The sequence below is a fragment of the Procambarus clarkii genome, chromosome 5, assembly GCF_040958095.1.
Source record: "Procambarus clarkii isolate CNS0578487 chromosome 5, FALCON_Pclarkii_2.0, whole genome shotgun sequence".
Classification (NCBI taxonomy): domain Eukaryota; kingdom Metazoa; phylum Arthropoda; class Malacostraca; order Decapoda; family Cambaridae; genus Procambarus; species Procambarus clarkii.
In genome coordinates this window covers 11,604,706-11,629,805 of record NC_091154.1, presented here as the reverse complement: position 1 = coordinate 11,629,805, position 25,100 = coordinate 11,604,706, and the positions used below count along the sequence as shown (strand labels likewise).

The 25,100-nt window shown below is 51.3% G+C and overlaps 1 protein-coding gene across 1 annotated transcript in view; it reads right to left on the bottom strand.

Annotated features, from left to right (window-relative positions):
* PpD3 (protein phosphatase D3) overlaps positions 1-25,100 on the bottom strand; it is a 196,834-nt gene that overhangs the window by 132,718 nt on the left and 39,016 nt on the right. The window contains exon 3 of the mRNA XM_045751458.2: positions 12,824-12,971. Within this exon, the coding sequence (XP_045607414.1) occupies positions 12,824-12,971 (148 nt within the window). The remainder of the gene's footprint in view (positions 1-12,823; positions 12,972-25,100) is intronic.

Sequence of the window (25,100 nt, the reverse complement as noted above, 5' to 3'; positions counted from 1 at the left end):
TCTCCTCCTATCCCACAGGTTACGAGTGGTCCTTCACCAGACCTGCCCGTCCCGATGCCAGTTCCTGAATACTGGACTCGAGCCAGTCTGCTAGAAGAGCAGAGGAAGGACCCTCAAGTATAAAAGTTGGCAAATACCATAGAGTCTCCTACGAAAGGTGGTGACCTGTAAGTCTTGTCGAATGAAGTACTGTGTCGCAGGTGTCCACCTGAAATACCCCCAGTCAACTGAGGTAGGTAAGCAGATAGTCGTCCCATGCCGTGTTCCAATCTAAGCTGTTAGAAACAGCTCATGCCGATAGATTTGCTGGACATGGTGGGGTTTCGAAAACCTTTCATCGCCTAGCTAAGTGTTTCTACTGGCCACACATGAAGAAGGACGTACGTCGCTTCTGCAAATCCTGCCACACCTGCCAGATGGCAGGGAAAGCAAACCAGCCTGTCCCCAAAGCTCCTTTACGCCCTATCCCTTCCATAGGCGAGTCCTTTGAGCACCTCATTCTGGATATAGTAGGCCCGCTTCCGCCTTCTAAGTCAGGGATGCAGTATTTGCTCACTATACTAGATCGGGTTAGTAGGTACCCAGAAGCGATTCTCCTTAAGACCATCACAGCTAAGGTCTTGGTGAAAACATCTACTCTGGTTCTTCTCGCAATATGGTCTCCCTAAGACCATTCAGACAGGATCAGGGATCGAATTTTATATCTTGTTCGTTTCGCCAACAGATCGCTGACCTCGGAATCAGACAGATTACATCCAGTGCCTACCATCCCGAGTCGCAAGGAGCTTTGGAGCGTTTCCACCAGACGCTGAAGGGCATGCTTAGGAAATTTTGCTATGACCGGCAGAGTAAGTGGGTTGAAGACCTACCCTACCTCCTATTTGCGGTAAGATCAGTGCCTAATGAATCGCTAGGAATCTCCCCATTCGAAGTGATTTATGGCCACTCTGTGAGGGGTCCCTTGGAAGTGGCACGAGACCATTGGCTGGACGAAGAGACCGACGTAGACGTTGTGGACTGGCTGTCTACTAATAAAGGTAGGTTGTTCTCTGCTTGGGAGGTGGTAAAGAAAACCTTAGTGAATACTCAGACCACCACCAAGAGCAGGTATGATCAGAGGACCAAACAAAGGGATTTTCTAGTAGGAGATCTAGTCTTGGTATGTACTCCCTACAGTGACCGGAAGTTTGAGTGCTAAATTTGTAGGTCCTTACCAGGTCTTAAGAAAGGTTACTAGTCACAATTACATTCTCAACACTCCAGACCGCAGAAAGAAGGAAACTTTAGTTCATGTTAACATGATGAAAAAATATGAGGGCAAGGATATGCTCCCAATAACCATGGTGATAACTAAAGATGACATTGAGGAGGATGAGAATGTACTAACTAACTCAGAGATTTTAGGTAATTTGCAGGCAAAATTGACACATGTGACCGGAGGAGATCAACCATCATTGCTGAAAATGATCCGGAGATACAAGACGATCTTCAGAGATGTACCAGGACTAACATCTGTCCTACAGCATGATGTTGCGCTGGATGACGGAGTCAAACCTATAAAGCAACACCCCTACCGACTCAATCCCCTGAAGAAAAAGGTGGTGAAGAATGAGGTGGAATATATGTTACAACACCATCTGATAGCCCCAAGCACGAGCCCATGGTCATCCCCGGTACTACTAGTGCCCAAACCTGGTAAGAGATACCGTTTCTGTATTGATTATCGCCAGGTGAATAAGGTCACAGTAGCTGATACCTATCCTCTCCACAGAGTAGAGGAATGTCTCGATGCCATAGGCAAAGCTAACTACCTGACTAAGTTTGACCTATTTAAGGGCTATTGGCAAGTTCCCCTCACAGAGAGGGCCAAACCCATCTCTGCGTTCGTGACTCCCGACGGCCTGTTTGAATGTCAGGTGATGCCGTTTGGGATAAAAAACGCAGCGTCCACCTTCCAGAGACTGATGAGTATTGTGTTGCGTGACGTAGAAAACACCTTGGTCTACATCGATGACGTATTAATATATGATGTAAATTGGCAGGACCATCTATGTCACATAGAGGACTTCTTCGAGGCCATGCTCCAGTCAGGGTTGGTAGTCAACCTGCACAAATCTGAGTTTGCCAAAACCTCTGTCATCTTTTTAGGTCACAAGGTGGGAGGAGGATGGATTGCGCCAAAGGCCAGCAAGGTAGAGGCAATCGTCCAGTACCCTACACCAGCCACCAGGAAGGACATCTTGCGTTTCCTTGGCTTGGCTGGTTTCTACCGTAAGTTTGTCCCTAACTTTTCATCTATCGCCGCCCCCCCCTGACAAATCTTTCGAGGAAGGGTGTGACACTGTTGTGGGATGAACATCGCCAGGAAGCCATTGAGAGCCTCAAGGCGATTCTAATCTCTTCTCCATACACAACCCCAAGAGCAGAGACGAGAGCGCCCATGAAGCACAGAATCCGCTCGTCAGGCGAACAACAGGGAAGAGGCGGAACCAAAGAGCCAGAACCCAATCCTGCAAGCACAAGGAGGCGAGCACAAAACACTCTCGACACAGGAAAACGTACCACCGAACAGGCACCCCCACCGTTGCACCGTGGAACAAGGTGGAGGCGGGGCCCCGAACTCAAGCAAGGTTAGACAAGCATAGGAGAGAGGTAGGAGGAGTACAGGCAGGAGCCGCCTCGGAAGGGCCAAGAGGCCACCCGCAGTCACCCGTGAACCGAGGAAGGAATCAGGTGGTGAGAACAAGAGCTGCCCTGTATGGGCCAATAGCTCTGCAGTAGGCACCTCGGTTGGTACGGTCCACGTTCTCAAGTACGTATGTACACCCATTCCTACTTCCAAAAACAAAAAACAGCGTCAGGACAAAGGAGACGCCAGACCGCACCAACTCACCTGCAGAACATAGGCGCTGAAGGGCCATGACGCAAGCCTATGAGAACGTAGCCGCCGGAGGCGGCCAGGGCGCCCATGCTGGAGAGGAGGAGGGGAGCGGCAAAGGAGGCTCCCCACCCTAAAATGCAGGGAAAAACCTCGTGACTTCCCCACAGCGGCACTCCAGAACACCCCCAAAGCAACGGGGAATGGATTGGAGAAAGAAAAGAGCGAGAGGCAAAGCCCCCCCCCCCCCTAAGAGAAATTGGATGCAGAACACCAACACGCGTACACACTGCCCAGAACCAAAACAAACTCCCACGGCGCATGCGCAAGACACGAAAGAAAAGTAGCCCAACAAGGCGAGAAGTAGCCCAACCGGCTACAAGGAGCCCAACTGGCGACAAGCCCAAACGACTACAAGGAGCTCAAACTGCTACAAGGAGCCCAAATGGCTAAAAGGAGCCCAAACAGCTAAAAGCAGCCCAACCTGTCCAGAACAGAAGGAACCAGCATGGAGGCAAACTCCGGGACACGCAGGAGGTAAGCCGCAAAGGCCAACTGCACCGCAGGCGAAGAGATGCGGGTAGCCGAAAACCTCCAGAAGACAGAACCGAAGAAACCACAGGGGTCATGGAACCGAACCTGGGGGGGGAGGAGCAGAACCCAAGCCCAAATCGTACGCAGAGGGGGGAAAAGAAAACCCCACTCCTTGCAACAGTAAGCCCCACTCAGAAGGACAGAAATCCAGGCGGGGCGCAATGGAGCCCAAAGCCCCCAAGGCCGCTCCTCCCCAACCCCAGGAGCCTCTACACCAGGCCCCGGGGCCGAGTCGACCTCCAAAGCCCCGGCCCCACAAGAAAAAGCCGGTGCAGCCGAGATAGCTGGAAGAGAATGGGGCCCACTGGTCAAAACCCCGGAGCATCGGCCGGAGGAACCGACTCGAATGCCTCCGCAGCTACCCCGGACGGGGCAACCCCCGAAACTGCCCAAGTCTCAGAACCTCTAACCCCGCCCCGACCCCGAAGCCTGCGAAGGGGCTGGAAGCAGGAGGGGGAAAAACAAGGGGGGGCGTGGAAGGAACCAAGGCCGAAGCGACCAAAACCCCCAAGTCTGGGTCCCTACACAAGCGGGGCAGCATCGGGGCGTCCGGGGAAGCGACAAACCAGAGCGCGTTGCAACATCCTACCCTGCAACGCGCGAGCTGCCTGCACCCACGGGAATTCATCAGCAGACTGGGTGAATGTTGTCACGAACAAGCAACAAAGCTCGCAGGACTCGGGGTCGAATGTGTCACCGACCCAACAGGCAGCATGATGGAGGCAAAAACAAGGAGAGTCACCCAGAGACAAAGGGACAGAGCAACCCTCAACTCGCACAAAGCGAGAGGGGACGCAAGGGTCTCCACAATCGGACCCGAGAGCCCCCAGGGGGTTTCCCAGGGCCCCTAGACTGGGTCTGCTAAGGGTTATCCCAGGCAGGGCACTGCTAACCGGCACCCCAAACTACCAAGCAAACTGCTAAAGCTGAACCCACAGGACGTGTCCACCCGTGAGGGCGAAGCATGGGGTGCCACCACACAAACGACCCTAATATAAGGGGGGGGGGGAACACAAGGCAGACCCCCCTACCAGGCAAAAACAAATATAAAAGAAAAACCACACAAGTGGACAACGTACCCAGAGGAAACAGAGCCGGCCGCTGTCATAGGTAAAAATTAGCTACGCAGTACCCTGCGCCCCACCAGTGCTATAACTACCACTTACCCCAAGGCAAACAAGGTAGGAAAACCCCCAAACACTCGGGGCGGCCAAAAGCCAAGCAGCGAAAAGCCAACAGAGGTAGACCCAAGGTGACTTGTGGAAGGCAACCCCAAGCCCCAAGGGCGGTACTTAAAGGGCACTCAGGGAAGGTGACCCTAAGCACATGCAGCCCGAGTACCTGAGAATACTACTCCCAGCTCACACGACCACCGTAAGAGCAGCACTGAAAACAAGTCACAGCACTGAGACAAGACCGGAGCTGGAGCCACACGACCGTGCACTATCCCATCAGCCGAGGAACTGGGGCGGGGATCGCCGGCGCGGGGGTCTGGGGCTCCCCCTTCCCCCTCCCGGGGAGGGGGGAGCTGCGCAGATATGTGGCGCGGCTCGCGTGACGTCATGCTTGTTAGTTCGTTTTCCTGGGGAGTCCTGTCCACTCGTTTGTCGATTTTTGTTGTTAACCAGAATAGGGGTTTGTTTTGTGGCGCTTACCTTTCTGGGTGCCTGTCCCGGTCGATGACAGATATAGAATGCTCCAAATCACATGTGCAATTCTATGGGTCATTGCTCCCTGTGCCTCTCTGAGGGGGCCAGGTTCTGGCTCGTGGTCCCCGGTAGGCCTAGAACTCCACCCACATCGACTGATGCAAAATAGTTAGGATATCCATATCAGCCATGGATAGCTCCGGGGAGCCGTAGGGGCTCCCCCCAGAAAAACAAATAAAACCGCATTGGAAATACATAAAACAAATAATTGAAAATATATTTGTGGCAACACCTGGTGCTTGAATGGCCCGGCGACCATTTCTGGGCGATTCACCCACGGGCAACCAGGCCCTGACGACGTCACAGCGCACCTTGTCCACGTCTTCACAGCCAAAGTAAGTGGAATTTGGTATTTAATTTTACATAAACATGTTCAGGGAAGGGAATTTATCATTTTACACAGAAAAAAGAATTTTTTGAGAACACTTTATTTCATGCGCACCGGGGAAATTTCACAATAAACTCCGCGCAGTATGGTGGTTAATACGGTCAATGCAACAGGCGACTAAAGTTTTATCTGGGCAAGTCTTTACAGCAAAACTTTGCAGTTCTTCCCATACTGCACACATTTTCTTAATTAATGAGGAAGGGACATCCTCTACTGCCTCCTCCTCCTCCCCTGAAGATTTGTTGTACTGCCTAGCTAGTTCACCAATCCATGGATCATTTTCATGTTAATGAATGCTTTCTTGTTTTTCTTCTATGGTCATCCTCACATGTGATTGCTTAGGTTGAACCTTACCACTGACTCTCTTGGGACCCATGGTATGGTATATAATAATTACTTTCATGTTTATTAACCAAAAAACCAGACGTTTGCACGTTTTGTTGAATGTAATGAAATGCCATTTTTTGGGTGAGCCCCAGAGGCTCCCTGGAGCTTATCGGGCTAATGTATGTTATATTAGACCGGGACATTAGCTATGGAGTTCAGACCTACCAGGGACCAGCGCCAGAATCTGGCCCCTTGGGAGAGGTTTCAGGGAGCAATGGCCCTGGAAATTCCCTTGTGGTTGGGGTTTTCCTTATCTGCCATCGACCGGGGTCAGGCACCCAGAAAGGTAGGCATAACAAGACAAACCTCACATGGTAAAAAACTAAAAAAAAAAATGAACAGAGAGGTAGAAACTCCCTACAATCCCAAGGAAACAAGCAAACAACACACTTTACTGTACTGCCACGCCGATCGTCCACGCAGCCCTTCCCGCCCCGAGAGGGGGAGGAGGGGAGCCCCGGACCTTCCTCGCTGGCTGCCTAGCATCAGTTCGGAAGCTAAGCTTCAACCAACGCGAAAAATACGCCGAACGGTGGGAGGGAGGGTTGCCAGGTAGCCTCCGGGGCTCACCAGAAAATGGCATTCCATTACATTCAACGCTGGTTTTCTGTGGGGAGCCCCTACGGATCCCTGGAGCTTCATACCCAAAGAGAAGGAAAAGAAAGGGCTGACCCAAAAGGCGGCCGCCACAAACTCCGCAACGCGAAGCCAAGACAACAGGCTGCAACCTGCGACCCAAGGCAACAAGAACGCACAGGAGCAGACGCGCATAAAGAATGGGCGGCCAGGAACCTGTGCGACCCTCAAATCCCTGCCCCCAAAATGAGCCCTAGACGTCACCAACACAGCAGCAAAAGCTGCAAACGTCCGAACAGCACGGGCGCAAGGACAGACCGCAGGCTGGAAGACTGAAAATCTCTGCGGACGACCTGGGAGATCCGAGCCCTGAAACAGGGAATGAGGGGAACCGGATCAACCCAAAGCGCATCTCCAGACACAGTACGCAGGTAACAGCAAAAAGCGCAACCGGACAACACAGGACGCACCCCCGGCCAAACCAATCGAGCATCAATAACCCAAGAACCCCTCCGGAAAACAGCCATCTCGACCGTCGCCAGGACGGAGAAAGGCTGCAAACGTACAAACCTACCACCAGTACCAAAGAGCAGAAACCTGAACCAAAGGGGCTACCACAAACTGAGAAGATAAGGCACCCTGATCAAGGACCAGTACGGTTCAGGCGACGCATGAGCAGGTGGGAGGTGAAACAAAACACGAGAAAGCGGACGACATGGGGCAGATGTGACGTCCACCCCGAATGCAAGCCGGAGCGGCTCTGCCAGTGCCGCACAAAACGAGGCGACAGTAAGAAACATCAATTGACTGTTGTCCTGAAAACCCAAGACAGGACAACACAACCCGATGCGAAAGAGAAGACAAGCTACGAAGAGCAAGAAAAAGTGCATAGAAACACCAGGAACGTCATACTGTTGCCGAGACAAAGCTCGCAGGTGGGACACCGTCAACAAAGGCACCTGATCACCACAGAGATGGTGATACCCGCATCAAAATACCAGACGCAAAGAGCTGAGGAAAAGGCCGAAGCAGTCACGTACAGGACTGATCCGACCTGCTGAAAGAGGGGGAGCAGCGGGAAAACGCCCCGGGTTTGGACACCTATCAAGCAGCGTCTGAAAATAAAGCTGGGCCGGCCACCAAGGAACCATAAGGACTACTCTCGTGGGAATGGGCTCCAATCGAGCCAGAACCTGAAGCAACAGCTGGACCGGGAGAAGAGGAACAGGTACCCCCACCTTGACCAGTCCTGCCAAAAAGAATCCACCGTGAACGCCTCGCAGGTGGGTACGAGCGCCACATAAAATGGGAGACGCCTAGACCACTCCAACTCGAAGACGTCCATGGCCAGGAGTCCATACGTCTGGCAGAGCCAACGAAACGAGTCAGCAATGACTGGCCAATCCGCGAACAGAGGAATGAACCGAGACAGCTGTCCGCCAGGATGCAGGACACACCCCAGACATGAACCTCACGGCGAGCCAAACCCCGAGTCCAGCAAACGAGCCACTCTAAGGAACCCACCCCAAAGGTCAACACCTAAAAGAAACCCTGTGGTTCCGGCAAGAATCGCCAGGGAACAGGCCGAATGGAGCTGAATGGTAGAGCACCGAGTTAACCAAACCCTCCGAAACGCAAACCAGACAGCCACGAACTCCCGAACCGTGCTGTGAGCCCGACAGACAGACAGACCCCACCATCCCCGGTCGACGTGGTGAGCACTGGTCACAAAGCCCCAGCCGAGAGATGACCCTTCCGTGAACACATCGAGCAAAGGCTCGGGGAGGTGCCAAGGCACGGAACCCCGAAAACCCCAAAGAGGAAGCTGGTGACGCAGCACCAACACAAGATCCCCGGAGGAACGAACCCAACGATTGCAAGAGAGGCGGAAGGGGAGTCTCCGAAGGAACTAAACAGATGCCGAAGCCAAACCTGACCCCACGGGCAGACCAGCATGTCGAAGTTCAGACTCCCGCACAACTGCTCGAGCAACCTGGGACCCCCTCATGAACAGCCGAAGGCGAGACCACAGCCGCAGCAACACTTCTGGAGGGAAAGACAAGGAGTGGCCCAAGAGCCCTAAACAAGGCCCAGCCAGGTTCGAACACGGGACGGAAACAGATGGAATGGCCTCCAGATCACCAGGAAGCCAAACCCGGCAATCTGGAACGAACCACACCCCTGGCGAGCAGACAAGACGACCGACTGGGAGCCCACACCAGCCAGTCGTCGAGGTAGGCCAGACACCGAATCCCAAACAGACTCAGTCGGGGCACCAAGATCTGGTAAAGATGTAAAATACACCAAGTGCCAATTACAAAATAGGGAAGGCAACAAAAGCAGCAAGCCTGAAGCCCCACCACCAACTGAGCCAGTACCGGAAAACTGGAGAGGAACGTGCCAAGAACTGACCTGAAGGTCCAGGGCCACCATCCAGGCACCCGGCCCAACAGAAGCCGGACAGGAGACAACAGTCCTCCGATGAGGGCATAGAATCCAGGGCGCAGACTGAAGAAGTCCAGAAGAACCACAGATTCGACAGGCCCATGTCTGTAAAGAGCAAACGGGAACCCCAGAAGGATGGGGCGGATCGACCACGTCCAACGCACCCACTAAGATGACATGACGAAGCGCAGGGGAAGAAGCCCATCCCACCAGCCCTGAACCCCCCAAAGGGGGAGAAGCCATTCACCGCAGCCACCAGAGGCCGGAAGAAAACCAAAAGTGCCCACTAACTGTGAGACCATGCGAGAGTCAACAGAGCAGGCTGCTCCCCCAGCGCCCCGTCAACAGAGAAGGGAACAGAGCCCCTTCCGAAAGAAAAAAAAATACACATACACATATACACATGTATACAGATGTATATACACATACATATACAAATACACACAAGGTATGTTACACACACGGTGTATGCACATACACATGTGCACACACACAGTGTACACATGCACACGTGTACACACACACACACACACAAGCCAGGTCTTCCTGGCTTGCAGACTGATCTTTTGGGTCTTGGCACGTGTTGTGGTCATGCTGGGACTTTGAGGTTTTGTTGTCGAGGTGGGCCTTTTAATGCAGTTTTGTGCCTTCTTTGCCTGGCCGGCGTGGTGCTCTCTGCCCACTGGTCGGCGGCTTGTAATTTTCTTTTCACGTGTGTGTAATTACCTACGTAATTACCTAAGTGTAGTTACAGGACGAGAGCTACGCTCAACGGGACACCACGAGCGTAGCTCTCATCCTGTAACTACACTTAGGTAATTACTTAGGTAATTACACACATGTGAAAAGAAAAGTACCAGTCGCCGACCAGTGGGCAGAGAGCACCACACCGGCCAGGCAAAGAAGGCACAAAACTGCATCAAAAGGCCCACCTCAACAACAAAACCTCAAAGTCCCAGCACGACCACAACACGTGCCAAGACCCAAAAGATCAGTCTGCAAGCCAGGAAGACCCCGGAACTCCAGAAAGCAGAACTAGGTCACACACGAGGAAACAAAGCCCCCTGAACCCACAAAGGGGCCCCAAGAGGAAGAAACCTCCGGAACGAAACCAAAAAACCCAAAGGAGCCCGGAATCGAACCAGGGGGAGCCCAAACCACCACATTTGCCGGCGAAGATACACCACAGAAAGGCAAAGCACAGCCCCCAGACAGAACCCCCAGGGAAACGGTCAAAACAGTTCGAAAACCGAGGGACAAGGTGTGGGAGCAAGCATAACAGCCAGGGACAGAGCCCAAACCCAAAGGCCCAGATCCAAAACAGACAACATGGAAAACCCGGTATAAAATCAACCCTAAAACGTTCCCAGAGGAACAGGAAACGGGCAGAAAACATCAGAAAAGCAAAGAACAAGAACAGGAGAATAAAACCCCTGAAAAAGGGTTTAAAATTAACCCAAGACGCTCGCTCGCACACCCAGGCGCATGTAAACAAACCGCAACACTGCCCTGGTGGCCAGGCCGCGAAACCGGCAGAAGAAAATGGCCACCAGAACAGTGGGCTGTGGCTGACGCCAAAGATATGAAAACACGCCAACAAAAGTGGGAAGCAAGCAGACTGGATGGGTGAAAAACTCCGCCCAAAAGCAGATAACCCAGGCAGGAGCAAACCGCCCCAGAACTGCTAGCAGGCATCCCCCACAGCCCCGGGAACCAGCAAGAGAAGCCCTGGGGCAGAGACGTCCTTCAAGCCCTCCGCCCTTAAAGAAAAGGAAGAGTCCATGGGAAAGGCAGCAAGAAACGGCCGCTGGTAAGACCCAGAAGCCTTGGCAGGAGGAACAGGCTCGATAACCTCTGTCCCCCAACCCGAACGGGGCAGCCCCCGAAAACCGCCCGAGTCTCGGCCCCAACTAAACCCCGCCCGACCCCGAAACCCACAGACAGTCCGGAGCCGGGAACAGGGAGGGAAAGGGGCGAACAGCACCTAACCAAAACGGGGCGGCCTCGGGTCATCCGAGTGGGAAACCAACCTAGCGTGTTGCAGCAACCTAACCTAGCTTGCAACACGGATGCCGCCTGTACTCTGAACAGTAATAACATTAGGAGAGTACTGGAGAACAAGCAGAGAATCTCTCTCGCAAGACTCCGGGTCAAGGTGTCAGTGACCCAACTGGCAGCATGACGGAGGTAAAAGGGGCGACTGTCACCCGGAGACAAGGGCACAGCAACCAACGATCCCGTACAAAACGGGTTGGAACCCGGAAGACACATTCAAAGGTCCACCGAGCCCAGACAGGGGTTTCCAGGGCCCGTAGGCTGAATGCTACAGGAAGCGGTAAGGTGTTGCTAACCGGTTAAGAAACCCAAAAATAACAAGAGGGTAGAGGATAGCACTGAAAACCCCTGCAACGTGTACAATCATGGGGGGCCTAGCAGAGGGCCACCAAACACTACCAGTGAAACTAAAGCCACACTAGGCAGACCCCCAATAGGCAAATGAATATAAAAACAAAAGAAAAACCCGCAAAAGTACACTGTCTCCAGAGGCAACAGGAACCGGCCGCCGCTTAGGTGGCAGGCCACGCAACACCTTAATGCCCTAACCAGCACAACACCAGTCCCTACCCAAGGCCAAACAAGGGCCCCAAGCCCCAGCTGGCTCCAAGGGCGAAGCAAAGGCCGAGCAGCAAAAACCTCTACAGGAATGGTTCCTGAATGCCCCAGGGAAGATAACCCTGTCACGCAGGGGCAGTACTCACAGGGCGCTTAGGGAGGAAGCCCCTAAGCACATGCAGCCCCGACACTGATGAGGAACACCTGGCCACCGCACAACACAACACACGGCAGTGAATGCCACACAAGGCAAACACCGCCTAGGAAACTGAGGCCAGAGAAGCGTCTATCCCGGTTAACATTAGCTTTCGAACTGAAGCTTGGCAGCCGGCGCGGTAGGTCCGGGGCTCCCCCCTCCCCCTCTTGGGACGGGGAGGGCTGCACAGACGATCGGCGCGGCAGTAAAGTGTGATGTGTGATGTTTGCTTGTTTCCTTGGGATTGAAGGGAGTTTCTACCTCTCTGTTCGGTTTTTTGTTTAGTTTTTTACCATGTGGGGTTTGTTTTGTTATGCCTACCTTTCTGGGTGCCTGACCCCAGTCGATGGCAGATAAGGAAAACCCCAACCACAAGGGGGTTTTCCAGGGCCATTGCTCCCTGAAACATCTCCCAAGGGGCCAGGTTCTGGCGCTGGTCCCGGGTAGGTCTGAACTCCTTAGCTAATGTCCCGGTCTAATATAACATACATTAGCCCAATAAGCTCCAGGGAGCCGTAGGGGCTCCCACAGAAAAGTCATCATTTCTTCACCTTCTGATGAGTAGTTTGGATATCTGCTTGAAACCTACTTGATGGGGTTCTGGGAGATGTTCTACTCCCCGAGGCCAGGCTTGATTTGTGTATAATATCATGTCTTCAGCCACATTATTGTTTCACCATCTGTATAAGTGAATGGTATTTCCAATCCTTAGCTAATTTGTATTTACAAGGGGGGGGGGGGGGAAGGAAAACTCTTGAAATGGTGTTTGAGGAATTGAACTCGGTTCTTGTGTAGCCCCTAAACAAAACCATTACAAACGTGAGCATGTCTAGGGGGGATAATGCTTGCATATGGGGAGGTGACCTAGCACATGAGCTCACATTGCACTGCTGAATTGAGCTCACACTCAATTCCACACACACTGCTCTAAGGATTTTCTCATACATGTATCAGGTTAGTGTGATTTTGTTATGTGTAGCATCCATAATTACATAATTAGAAGAGACCATGCCACAATAAATGCCCAAAACACCTACCCATAGATTCCAAGTCTATAGATTGTGCGACAGATTTGTTATCGTCGTCTACGGCTATCGCCTTCTGGAACATTATCATCTTGACCACTTTCTGACATTCACTGAACTTGATTTTGGCATCTCGATCATTGGGTCGCGTTTTTGTAACCTGAAATGCGTCTCTGGATGAGCAAGTATATTCAAATATATTCTTCAGCCATGTTATTGTGATTGATCATCTGCATATTCAAACATTATAATGTACAGAAATTATATATTTATAAAGGAATCCAAATCTACTAACCATGCATGCACAGGCTATCTATACAGTATATATTTATTAAGTGGGATGGGTCACATATAACCCATGCCACACAAGGTAGAGGTGACGACATTTTGGTCCATTTTGGATTGTACCTAGAGCTGTCCTGGAACCTTTACAAGTCATGACAATGCCGAGAGAAAGAGGGAGAGTCGGTATACTGTAAGGGAGGTGAGGTACCTGGAGTGTACCTTGATGGGGTTCTGGGAGTTTTTCTACTCCCCAAGCCCTGACTTCTGACAGCTTGGTCCATTAGGCTGTTGCTTGGAGCGGCATGCAGGCACATATCCACCACAGCCCAGCTGGTCCGGCACTTTTTAAGAAAACTATTCAGTTTTCTCTTGAAGATGTTCACGTTTGTTCAGGCAACATTTTTTATGCTCGCTGGGAGGATGATGAACAACCGTGGACCTCTGATGTTTATACAGTGTTAACTGATTGTGCCTATGGCACCCTTGCACTTCACTGGTTCTATTCTGCATTTCCTTCCATATTGTTCACTCCAGTACAGTATGTTGTTATTTTACTGTGTAGATTTGAGACCTGGCCTTTCAGTATTCTCTACGTGTCTATTATTTGATGCCACTCATCTGCTTTCTAGGGAGTATAAAAGAGCTTTGAGACGATCCCAACAGTTTAGGTGCTTTATCGTGTCTATGTATGCTGTGTATGTTCTCTGTATTCCCTCTATTTCAGCAATCTCTCTCCTGCTCTGAAGGGAAAAGTGAGTATTGAGCAGTACTCAAGACAGAACAGCACCAGTGATTTAAATAGTACAACCATCGTGATGGGATCCCAGGATTTGAAACTTCTCGTAATCCATCTAAGCCTTTTCCTGAAGGTGAAGATGAAGGTGACTCCTCCTCCCACTCTTGAAATATCCTGACTGGATAGGTGTCCGGGAAAGTCCTAAACATCATCATTTTCATTTCATGAATGGTGTAATGGCTGGAATTTTGTATGTATTCATTATATTTTTCACTTCATTAATGAGCCATCTTCTTTTTGAGATACTGTATATATAAGTAGACAGTAAGTAAAGATGTGACACCCACTGCACGACGAAACTACGATGTTGCTTCAACATTTAAATAAGATGTAACAACTTTCTGAGCTAGCACTCAGAAAGTGGGTGCTAGCACTAGTTTCATGAATTTTCAATCATTCATTTACACTGTTGGGCATGTGCTTTTAGTGATTATGAGGTATCAATATTTCTTATAATCAGCAATGATCTGTTCTGTTCCGCTGACTTTTCGCTGGGCGCTTCCCTGGTTGTGGCAGTCATGATTAAAATTCACAGACAATTTTATCATCGAGTCACTGCTCTACGTATCTATTTAGAGCAGGCCACGTCCTGACTCATGGTCCCCCAGTAGGCCTAAAAGAATGCCATGACTGATGGCACCTAGTAGTTTGCCACTATATCAGCATTGTAGCTTCTGGAAGACACAAGGGGCTCTACCCCAGAAATGATACAATAAAAATCATAGTGGCTCACAGAATTGACATAATATTCTGTTTTCTATTAGCAGATTCTCATTGAATTGAAATGACTGGCTGCACAGCACATGTTTGGCAGATCCGTTAGTTCCTCTAGAAGAGATCTCGAGTCTAGTAAACAGTGCCCTACACGGGGCAAGACATCCTCTACCTTCAGAGGGGGCCCTCGCAGCTGAGTGGACAGCGCTTCAGATTCGTAGTCTTGAGGTTCCGGGTTCGATCCCAGGAGGAGGCAGAAACAAATGGGCAGAGTTTTTTTCACCTTGATGCCCCTGTTACCTAGTAGTAAATAGGAACCCGGGAGTTGAGAAAGCTGCCACAGGCTGGTTCCTGGGGGTGTGTAACAAAAAGGAGGCCTGGTCGAGGACCAGCCCGCAGGGACATTAAGCCCCAAAATCATCTCAAGATAACCTTAAGGCTGTAAACTGGAATATACCTGAATTTACCTGTAGGCCACTATCTCTAGTGACTTTGATGGGGACAGGAAGACCTGAGACCTGAGGGCCACCCTCTCTAATAGCCTTGACAGGGACAGGAAGCCATAAGGACCACAATCTATTGTGGCACAGTCTGTTCCCAGCCTCTGGGCAGAGCAGACGTGAGGGGTCAGGCACTCCTCTCCATAGCACCCTCAGACATTGAATATGATCTCTTATCAATAATGCTCACTCACTGTGCCCCGCCTTAGCGTCCCTCACACACAATAACAAGCAAAGTGAACCTTGCCGGCAGTGCCTTAATAGGATTTATTAGAGAAATGTCGAGCTTGTGTGTGAGGATGGCAAAACTCTTAAATAGGATTAGTTAGTCTCAGAGCCAACATTCCTAGGCAGCTCTGAGCCTATAGGTAGGAACAGTAGAGTGAGCACAATATATACATTTTGGCCTTTCAGGAACCTCACCTTATTTTTAACACAGAACAGTTGTACAATTGACTCAAATCTGTGGCACCCAAGCCCACATCTGCACCAGTGTGTGTGTATGTGAGGGGTGGAGGCCAGCACAAACCACAGCCCCACCCCACCACCTGTTTACCCAAGAGACAGGTGGTCACCTAGGGTGGCAGTCCAGGCCCTATTGTACTGTGCTGTAAGGACCATTCTCCTATGGCATACTTAAACCTCGGCTGTTAGTCCTACTGGGACCCACTGAGAGCACTCTACCCCTAAGATCAGGTTTATGACTGTTGGCGCTGATGACTGGTAAAGGCATGCTGCCTGCTCTGCTATTTATCGTGCTAATCATCATCAAATGATTATAAATTATTATAGCCAGGTATCGGGCAAAATTACTTCAATTAACGTCGCCTGAAGAACAAATATGGAAGATGCAGCTGCCGGACCATCAGGGCTCTCCCCCACCATGACCAGTGACACTCACCCCACCACCCAGTGATGGGTTTGTGGAGGTGTTACGTAAAAACCAGAGAAGGAAACAAGGGAAACAAAAGCCTGGTGAGCAACAAGGTGGACAACCTCCAATAGCACCAAGGAGCGAGTACACACGTCTGACCTTCCCTAAAGGCACGAGTGTGGCGGACAGGATTGTGTGAAGCAAGAAACTGAGCGAGGTGTACCCACCTGGTACCCATGCAGACGTGCCATGTCCACATGTCAACTCCCCATATGTGTACGTTTCAAGAGAGAAACGGCATGTTGTGGATGCTCTTCTACAAGGGAAAATAGGTGATGTAAAGCTCTCTCTTCTAGATAATCTATCAAGAAACAAGATGGATGAATACCTACAGATACAGTCACGGGTATCCACTGGACTGGGCCTATGAACTGGACGAGGGTACACAAAGCAAGAAGATTGAACAAGAATGGAAAGCCTATTGATCAAATAGTCATAGTCTGGAAGAAGACTGAAATGCCACCTGACAAGTATTGGTTTGGTGGGTTGTATACTCGCCCCAGCACGTTCAGGGCGTGGGAGCCAGACCCTGTGGAGTGTTACAAGTGCTGTGGCAGTGGCCACATAGCTAAGTACTGCTGGTGCCTGTTATGATCTCAGCCTACAGGAGAAACGAGTCTCCCTCCTTGAGAGTTATTCATCAAGCCTGACCTGATTAGAAGGTCTAGCATATATTGAGGTGATAACGCATATGTAAAATAGTTGCTTGGATATGTATAACAGTTTGAGATTATGGGCAATGAAGAAGAAAACAGATAAATGACTGGCTAGGAGAAGTGGACATTTTGCTGGAGGCGTGAGGCTCGCTTCCGGAGGACCTTGACCTCACTTGAGTGCCAGACATCGCATGGGGAAGCCGCGCTCCGTTTGAGCTCCCGTCAGAAGGGAACCCCTAGTGATATATCTCGAAGAGAAGAGAAGTGTGCAGACGTACCAGCTGTGGAATCGAGCTGGGGACGTGTGGTCTCAAGTCGTGGGCGATAATTAGTGAATATTAAGCCGCCCGGAGGCATTATTGTGGGCCGTGGAGCGCCCAGACCAAGCCTCGTCAGAGGAAGAAGCGCCCTCGACCAGTCGATCTGTGGTAAGCACGATATACGCCAGTTCATAGTGATTGCTTGTAGTTGGTCGTGTGCCCAGCGACAGTAGCGATGTTTATTTATAAGTTAGACATGTTTTAATAAGGCAGAAGGCCTGAAATAAGAGAGTGGAGAGGGAGGAACACGGAGCGACGTCCATCCCCTCTGAGCGCTGGCGGGCGACTGAGGGAGCCTGGCTCCTGACGGAGGAAGACCCTCCCAGCGAGTGAGGACCGCCGCCAGGCGAGGTGGAGTATGGACCCGCCCAAAACGGGGGAGTCCACTCTCACTGTATATAGAGGACAGATAGAGGTTGGAAACAAACATATTGTGTGATTATTTTTGTTTATGTGTTAAAGGGGAAACAATTTTATTGGAGTGTCGATGGGTTGCAGGTTTGTTCTTTGGGGAAGAAGTTGCTGAGAACTTCGAAGCCAGCAGATGAAGTAGCTGATGAGACTCCAAGGTAGTGGAGCAGAGGACCTCGAGCTGTGAGGAGAAGCAGCAGTGAAGAGGAGTGTCACGTGCTTCTGTAGAGGTGGTGAAGCACCATAGTTGCTCGAGAGAACTTCATGGTGTAGCAGCCAGGAGAGCTGTGGAGGACCCTAGCAGAAGGGTGAAGCACCGTAGTTGCTCAAGGAAACTTCATGATAGCAGCCTGGAGGAGCTGCAGAGGATCCTGGTAGTGAAGCCCGGAAGAACCTAAAGATATTAGGGTAGTGAACTTCCAGAGGTGGAAGGGAAGTACTGGTGGATTACTTGTAGGGAGTTGATAGTGTTTGGTTATCAGTGGCGTGCAAGACGCAGTGAGAGGTGAGTGATTGATGGTATTCTGATGTCAAGGAGTGTTTTATACTGAAGTTTAGAGTTACAGCCGTAGGGTGGATTATCTACAGATGTATGGCGTTCTAGGACTGATAGAGTGATCGATTGATCATTGTTGTGTATCAATGAACATTTGTACTGATATATGTTATTGCATTCAAATCCTGATTTTCTATATATGTATTATCTTGCTGATGGTGCAACAGTGTATGTAGACTTGATCAACTTGAGGAGGTTGATAGTATCAGGTGGTGAACCAGGAGATAGGATACCACTTGATAAGCTGATGGTAGAGTTCTGGTTGTGTTGGAGAGCAACCTGATTGTGATATTATAGAGTATAGGATTCATTATTATTATATGTGTGTATGTATCGTGTATGTGCTTTGTCCAGTAAATGTATCCCAATTTGCTGGTATTTGCCCTTGTCCTAGTGAGGCTTCCCAGGAGGTAGTAAAGAAGGAGAGAGAGAGAGAGAGAGAGAAAGAACCAAGAACCACTGCTGTGGACAGGGTAGGAGGTAATACTAGTAAGTCAAAAACAAAGGGGGATTGAGGAGATCTTATTACCTAAGGAGAGAGTGGGGAGTCACAGCGGCTCGAGTGGGTGTGTGCACGTGACAACGAGGCTAAGTGTTGGAGCCGCATCCCCTAAACGTGTGACGTTGAGCCCCTCTCCAAGAGCCAGAAGTGCCAAGGGTGATCTAGTATAAACACTCTACCGAGTTGTGGGTTGGGTTGTCCGTAGAGAAGGATCAACGACGACAACACAACCAACCCACGACTATAATATGCCCCACATCCAAGTTTGCTCTCTGTTCCGGTGATCACACACTGAAGGACTGTCGGTATAAGAAGACCTGAGACCAAAGAATGCCAGAACAGGAGCAACAGTACCTACCACTGTAACAGAAGCAGGGCAACAACCTGAAACTGTGGCTCCATCTAAACCGCCATTAAAGTGTTTCAGATGTGGTACGGAAGGAGTAACCATCTGGCACTAGGATTGTACCAAACGGCCAGCCTCCCTTGGCACAAGGAAGCAAGTGCCCGAGACTCAACAAGCGCCTACTGATGCCTGCTCTACTACTGTTGACCCATCCCACAGCTGTGACAGTACCAGCAACGCTCCTGACAACACACAACAGAGTGAGACAACAGCTGAAGGAAAGTTGGCAGCCTTGCAAGTACAGGTAGCAGAAATGGCCAAAATTATAGACGCTACGTCGGGCTCCTTCACAAAAGATACAGCTGCCTCCACACTACTGTGTCACAGCCTTGGCCCTCGCTGGTAAAGGTACCTGCGGTGGTGGTGAGGGCGGTGGCAGCGACGGCAGAGATGAGAGCGACAACTGAGGCGGTGGCAGCGACGGCAGAGATGAGAGCGACAACTGAGGCGGTGGCAGCGACGGCAGAGATGAGAGCGACAACTGAGGCGGTGGCGGCGACATCGTCAGTCAACTCGGTGATGACAGCAGTGATAGTGACACAGAAACATTAACTGGAGAAGGAAGTCGACGCGCACCAGCATATATGATTAACAAACTTAACGAAAGTGTTCAAGTCAAGTACCAGAGTGAAAATGATAATATTCTGTGTGACAGTGCTTATGCCATGAAACCTACAGAGAACATTCACTCACAGGCCATCCCGAGTTCTTCAATGATCAAGAGACTGATGACATCACCAGGTGTTACTGAAGAAACTAAACACCAGGTTGGTGCGGCTCTTTACTGACGGCCGTAGAGTCACTAATTAACACATTGTGGAAGCGGGACAAGGACAACAATGGGACCACCAGTCCCAGGGAGGAACACCAAGACGATGGCTGCTGCTGACACAAGGACCATTAGGTTTCTCAGTTGAAGATTCGTAGCATCAACAAAAGACTGAATGATCTGATTGCACATGTTACCAGTAACATAGTATAATTGCTATACAGGAGCCCTACACATCCAACATGATAAACAAAATGCCCACCAAAGATCAGAGGGTATGCATCCTATACTAACAGTAACGCCACAGACCTACTAACATACGTCAGAAGTGATTTACCGCACATTCTTGTGAGCACATCACACAATGTACACACACAGTACCATCACTTTCATGTACAAACTACAGCAGGCCACTTCTCATTCCTCAACGTATATGCCAGAAGCCAGAAACTCAATGTAACATTGCTCCCAGATCTAGACAATCATGGGACAATATACATGGGAGATTTTAATGCTAGACATATATTACGCTGGGAAACAGTATTAACAACGATAATGGATGCAAATTTATCAAATATATTTATGATAACAGATTAACTGTGTATACTACGGATACCCAAACTCATTTATTGGGAGGCAGACTTTATTATGTAATGGGTAGAAACCTTGTGCAAAACAATATGGAATGTTCATTGGTAAATCACTTGGTTAGTGATCACTATGCAGTTTCTGCTTCCTATGAGGTACAGTATGATGTACCTAATAAACATCAGACGGAAAATTAATATTCCATATGGTTTGCATGACCACTTTATGAATTGTATTTAAAAAAACCAGCGTTGAATGTAATGAAACGCCATTTTCTGGGTGAGCCCCGGAGGCTCCCTGGAGCTTATCGGGCTAATGTATGTTATGTTAGACCGGGACATTAGCTAAGGAGTTCAGACCTACCAGGGACCAGCGCCAGAACCTGGCCCCTTCAGAGAGGTTTCAGGGAGCAATGGCCCTGGAAAACCCCATATGGTTGGGGGTTTTCCTTATCTGCCATTGACCGGGGTTAGGCACCCAGAAAGGTAGGCGTAACAAAACAAACCCCACATGGTAAGAAACTACAACAAAAACCGAACAGAGAGGTAGAAAACTCCCTACAATCCCAAGGAAACAAGCAAACAAGCAAACATCACACTTTACTGCCGCGCCGATCGTCCGCGCAGCCCTCCCCACCCCGGGAGGGGGAGGGGGGAGCCCCGGACCTACCGCGCCGGCTGCCAAGCTCCAGTTCGGAAGCTAAGCTTCAACCAACGCGAAAAAACCGCCGACCGGTGGGAGGGAGGGTTTCCAGGGAGCCTCCGGGGCTCACCCAGAAAATGGCGTTTCATTACATTCAACGCTGGTTTTCTGTGGGGAGCCCCTACGGCTCCCTGGAGCTTCATACCCAAAGAGAAGGAAAAGAAAGGGCTAACCCGGGAGGCGGCCGCCACAAACTCTGCAACGCAAAGCCAAGACAACCGGTCGCAAACCTGCGACCCAAGGCAACAAGAACGCCCAAGAATAGACGCACATATGGATGGGCGGCCAAAAACCTGTGCGACCCCCAAATCCCTGCGCCCGAAACGAGCCCGAGACGTCACCAACACAGCAGCAAATGCTGCAAACGTCTGAACAGCACGGGCGCAAAGACAGACCGCAGGAAGAAGGAAAACACTGCGGACGACCTGGGAGACCCGAGCCCTGAAAACAGGGAACGAAGGAACCGGATCAACCACAGCGCATCCCCAGGCACGGTACGCCGACAACAGCAAAAAGCACAACCGGACAACACAGGACGCACCCCCCGGCCAAACCAAACAAGTACCAATACCCCAAGAACCCCTCCGGAAAGCAGCCGTCTCGACCGTCGCCAGGACAGAGAAAGGCTGCACACCAATAAAGCTACCACCAGTACCAAAGAGGAGGAAACTGAAACCGAAGGGGCTACCACAAACTGAGGGGAAGAGAAGAAGGCACCCTGAACAAGGACCAGGATGGCTCAGGCGACTCATGAGCAGGCCGGAGGGGAAACAAAACGCGAGAAAACGTAATAAACGTCATACTGTCTCCAAGACGAAGCTCGCAGGTGGGACACCGTCAACAAAGCCACCTGAACACCATAGAGAGGGTGATACCTGCGTCAAAATACCAGACGCGAAGTGCCAAAGAGAAGGCCGAACCAGTCACGGACAGGACCGATTCGGCCTGCTGAAAGAGGCGAAGCCTCAGGAAAAACGCCCCGGGAACGGACACCTATCAAGCAGCGTCTGAAAAGAAGGCCGGGCCGGCCACCATGGAACCATAAGGACTGTTCTCGTGGGAATGGGCTGCAACCGAGCCAGAACCTGAAGCAACAGCTGGACCGGGAGAAGAGGGACAGGTACCCCCCACCTCGACCAGGCCTGCCGAAAGCCTCCACCGTGAAGTCCTCGCAGGTGGGAAGGGCGCCACAAAACGGGCGACGCCTAGACCACGCCGACCCGAAGACGTCCATGGCCAGGAGTCCATAAGCCCAACAGAGCCAACAAAACGAATCGGCGACGACTGGCCAACCCACGAAGAGGAATGAACCGAGACAGCTGTCCACCAGGACGCAGGACACACCCCGGACACGATCCACACGGTTAACCAAACCCCCTGCGGTTCCGGCAAGAACCACCAGAGAACAGTCCAAACAGAGCTGAATGGTAGAGTACCTAGTGACCCAAACCCTCCGAAGCGCAAACCAGACAGCCATGAACACCTGAACCGGGCTGTGAGCCCGACGAACAGACAGACTCCATCAACCTCGGCCGACCTGGTGAGCACTGGTCACAAAGCCCCAGCCGAGAGACGACCCGTCCGTGAACACATCGAGCGAAGGCTCGGGGAGGTGCCAAGGCACGGAACCCCGAAAATCCCAAAGAGGAAGCTGGTGACGCAGCACCAACACCAGATCCCCAGAGGAACCCAAGGAATGCAAGAGGCGGAAGGGGAGTCTCCGTAGGAACCAACCGACGCCGGAGCCAAACCCGACTCCGTGGGCAGACAAGCACGCCGAAGTGCAGACTCCCGCACAACCGCCCAAGCAACCGCTGAGCAACCCGGGACCCCCTCCTGAACAGCCAAAGGCGGGACCACAGCGGCAGTAACACTTCTGGAGGGAAGACAATGAGGGGCCCAAGAGCCTGAAACAAGGCCCAGGTCCGAACCCGGGACGGAAACAGAAGGTAAAACCTCCAGATCACCAGGAAACCAAACCCAGCGATCTGGAAAGAACCATCCCCTGGCGAGCAGACAAGCGGACTGACTGGGAGCCCACTCCAGCCAGTCGTCGAGGTAGGCCAGACACCGAATCTCAGACGCAGACAGGGCACTAAGATCCGGTAAAGATGCAAAGAGTATACAAAGTGCCCTTTACAAAATAGGGAAGGCAATAAAAACAGCAAACCTGAAGCCCCACCACCAAAGCATTATATGACAATCATATGAAGACATATTATGACATATGACAATCATTATATGACAATATGACAATTATAATCAAAGCATTATATGACAAAGAGTGCTGGGAAGACGGGACACCACGAGAGTAGCCCTCATCCTGTAACTACACTTAGGTAAGTACACATAGGTAATTACCAACCGTGCTAGCCCCAGAAAAACTGGAGAGGAACGTGCCAAGAAGTGACCTGGAGGTCCAGGTCCACCATCCATGCACCAGGCCCTAACAGAATCCGAACAGGAGACAACAGTCCTCCGAGGAGGGCAGAGGATCCAGGGCGCAGACTGAAATAGTCCAGAAGAACTGCAGACTGGAAAAGCTCATGACTGCAAAGAGCAGACGGGAAGCCCAGAAGGATGGGGCGGATCGACCACGCCCCACGCACCCACGAAGAGGAAATGACGAAGCGCAGGGGAAGAAGCCCACCCCGCCAGCTCTGAACCCCCCCCAAGGGGGAGAAGCCGTCCTCCGACGCCAGCAGAGGCCGGAAGACAACCCAAAGCGCCCACCAACAGCGGGACCAAGCGAGAGGCAACAGAGCAAGCTGCTCCCCCAGCGCCCAGTCAACAGAGAAGGGAACAGAACCCCTTCAGAAAGAAAAAGTACACTACCGAAGTCATGAGGAGAGACAACGGGAATGAAACCACACGTCGCTGGAAGATGAAGTGAGGGGAGACCTGATCACCACATTCAAGACACCCAAGGGAATCGACAGGGTTGATAAGGACAGGCTATGTAACACAAGGGGCACACGCACTAGGGGACACAGGTGGAAACTGAGTACCCAAAAGAGCCACAGATTTTTTTTTTTTTTTTTTTTTTTTTTTTTTTTTTTTTTTTTTTTGTGTGTGTGTGTCAGAATGGGAACGGGAAAGCACTAGGAAGTAATGTGGCGACTCCTCACACAAGTCTGCAAGCCAGGAAGACCCCGGAACCCCAAAAGGCAGAACCGGGTCACACGAGGAAACAAAGTCCCCTGAACCCACAAAAGGGGGCCCAAGAGGAAGAAACCTCCAGAACGAAACCAAGGAACCCAAAGGAACCCAGAATCGAACCAGGGGGAGCCCAAACCACCACATTTGCCGGCGGAGAACACCACTAAAAGGCAAAGCACAGACCCCAGCAGAACGCCCTGGGAAAACGGTCCCAATGAAAATTTTTTGAAAACTCACCAGAGACGCTCGCTCGCACACCCAGACGCATGTAAACAAACCGCAACGCCGCCCTGGTGGCCACGCCGTGAAACCGGCAGACGAAAATGGCCGCCAGCAGGGGCTGTGACTGACGCTAAATACACAAAAACACGCCAGCAAATGTGGGAAGCTAGCAGACTGGAAGGGCGAAAAACGCTGCCCAACAGCAGAAAAACCCCTGAAGGGGCAAAACCGCCCCAGAACTGCTAGCAGGCAACCCCCACAGCCCTGGGAACCAACAACAGAGGCCCCGGGGCAGAGCCGTCCTCCAAGCCCTCCGCCCTTAAAGAAAAGCAAGAGCCCATGGGAAAGGCAACAAGAAAGGGCCGCTGGTAAGACCCAGAAGCCTTGGCAGGAGGCACAGGCTCAAACTTCCGTCCCCCACCCGAACGGGGCAGCCCCCGAAAACCGCCGAGTCTCTGCCGCAACTAAACCCCGCCCCGACCCCGAAACCCGCAGACGGTCCGGAGCCGGGAACATGGAGAGAAAGGGGCGAGCAACACCTAACCAAACGGGGCGGCCACGGGGCATTCGAGTGGGAAACCAACCTAGCATGTTGCAGCAACCTAACCTAGCTTGCAACATGGATGCCGCCATACTCTGAACAGTAATAACATCAGGAGAGTACTGGAGAACAAGCAGAGAATCTCTCGCAAGACTCCGGGTCAAGGTGTCAGTGACCCAACAGGCAGCATGACGGAGGTAAAATTGGCGACTGTCACCCGGAGACAAG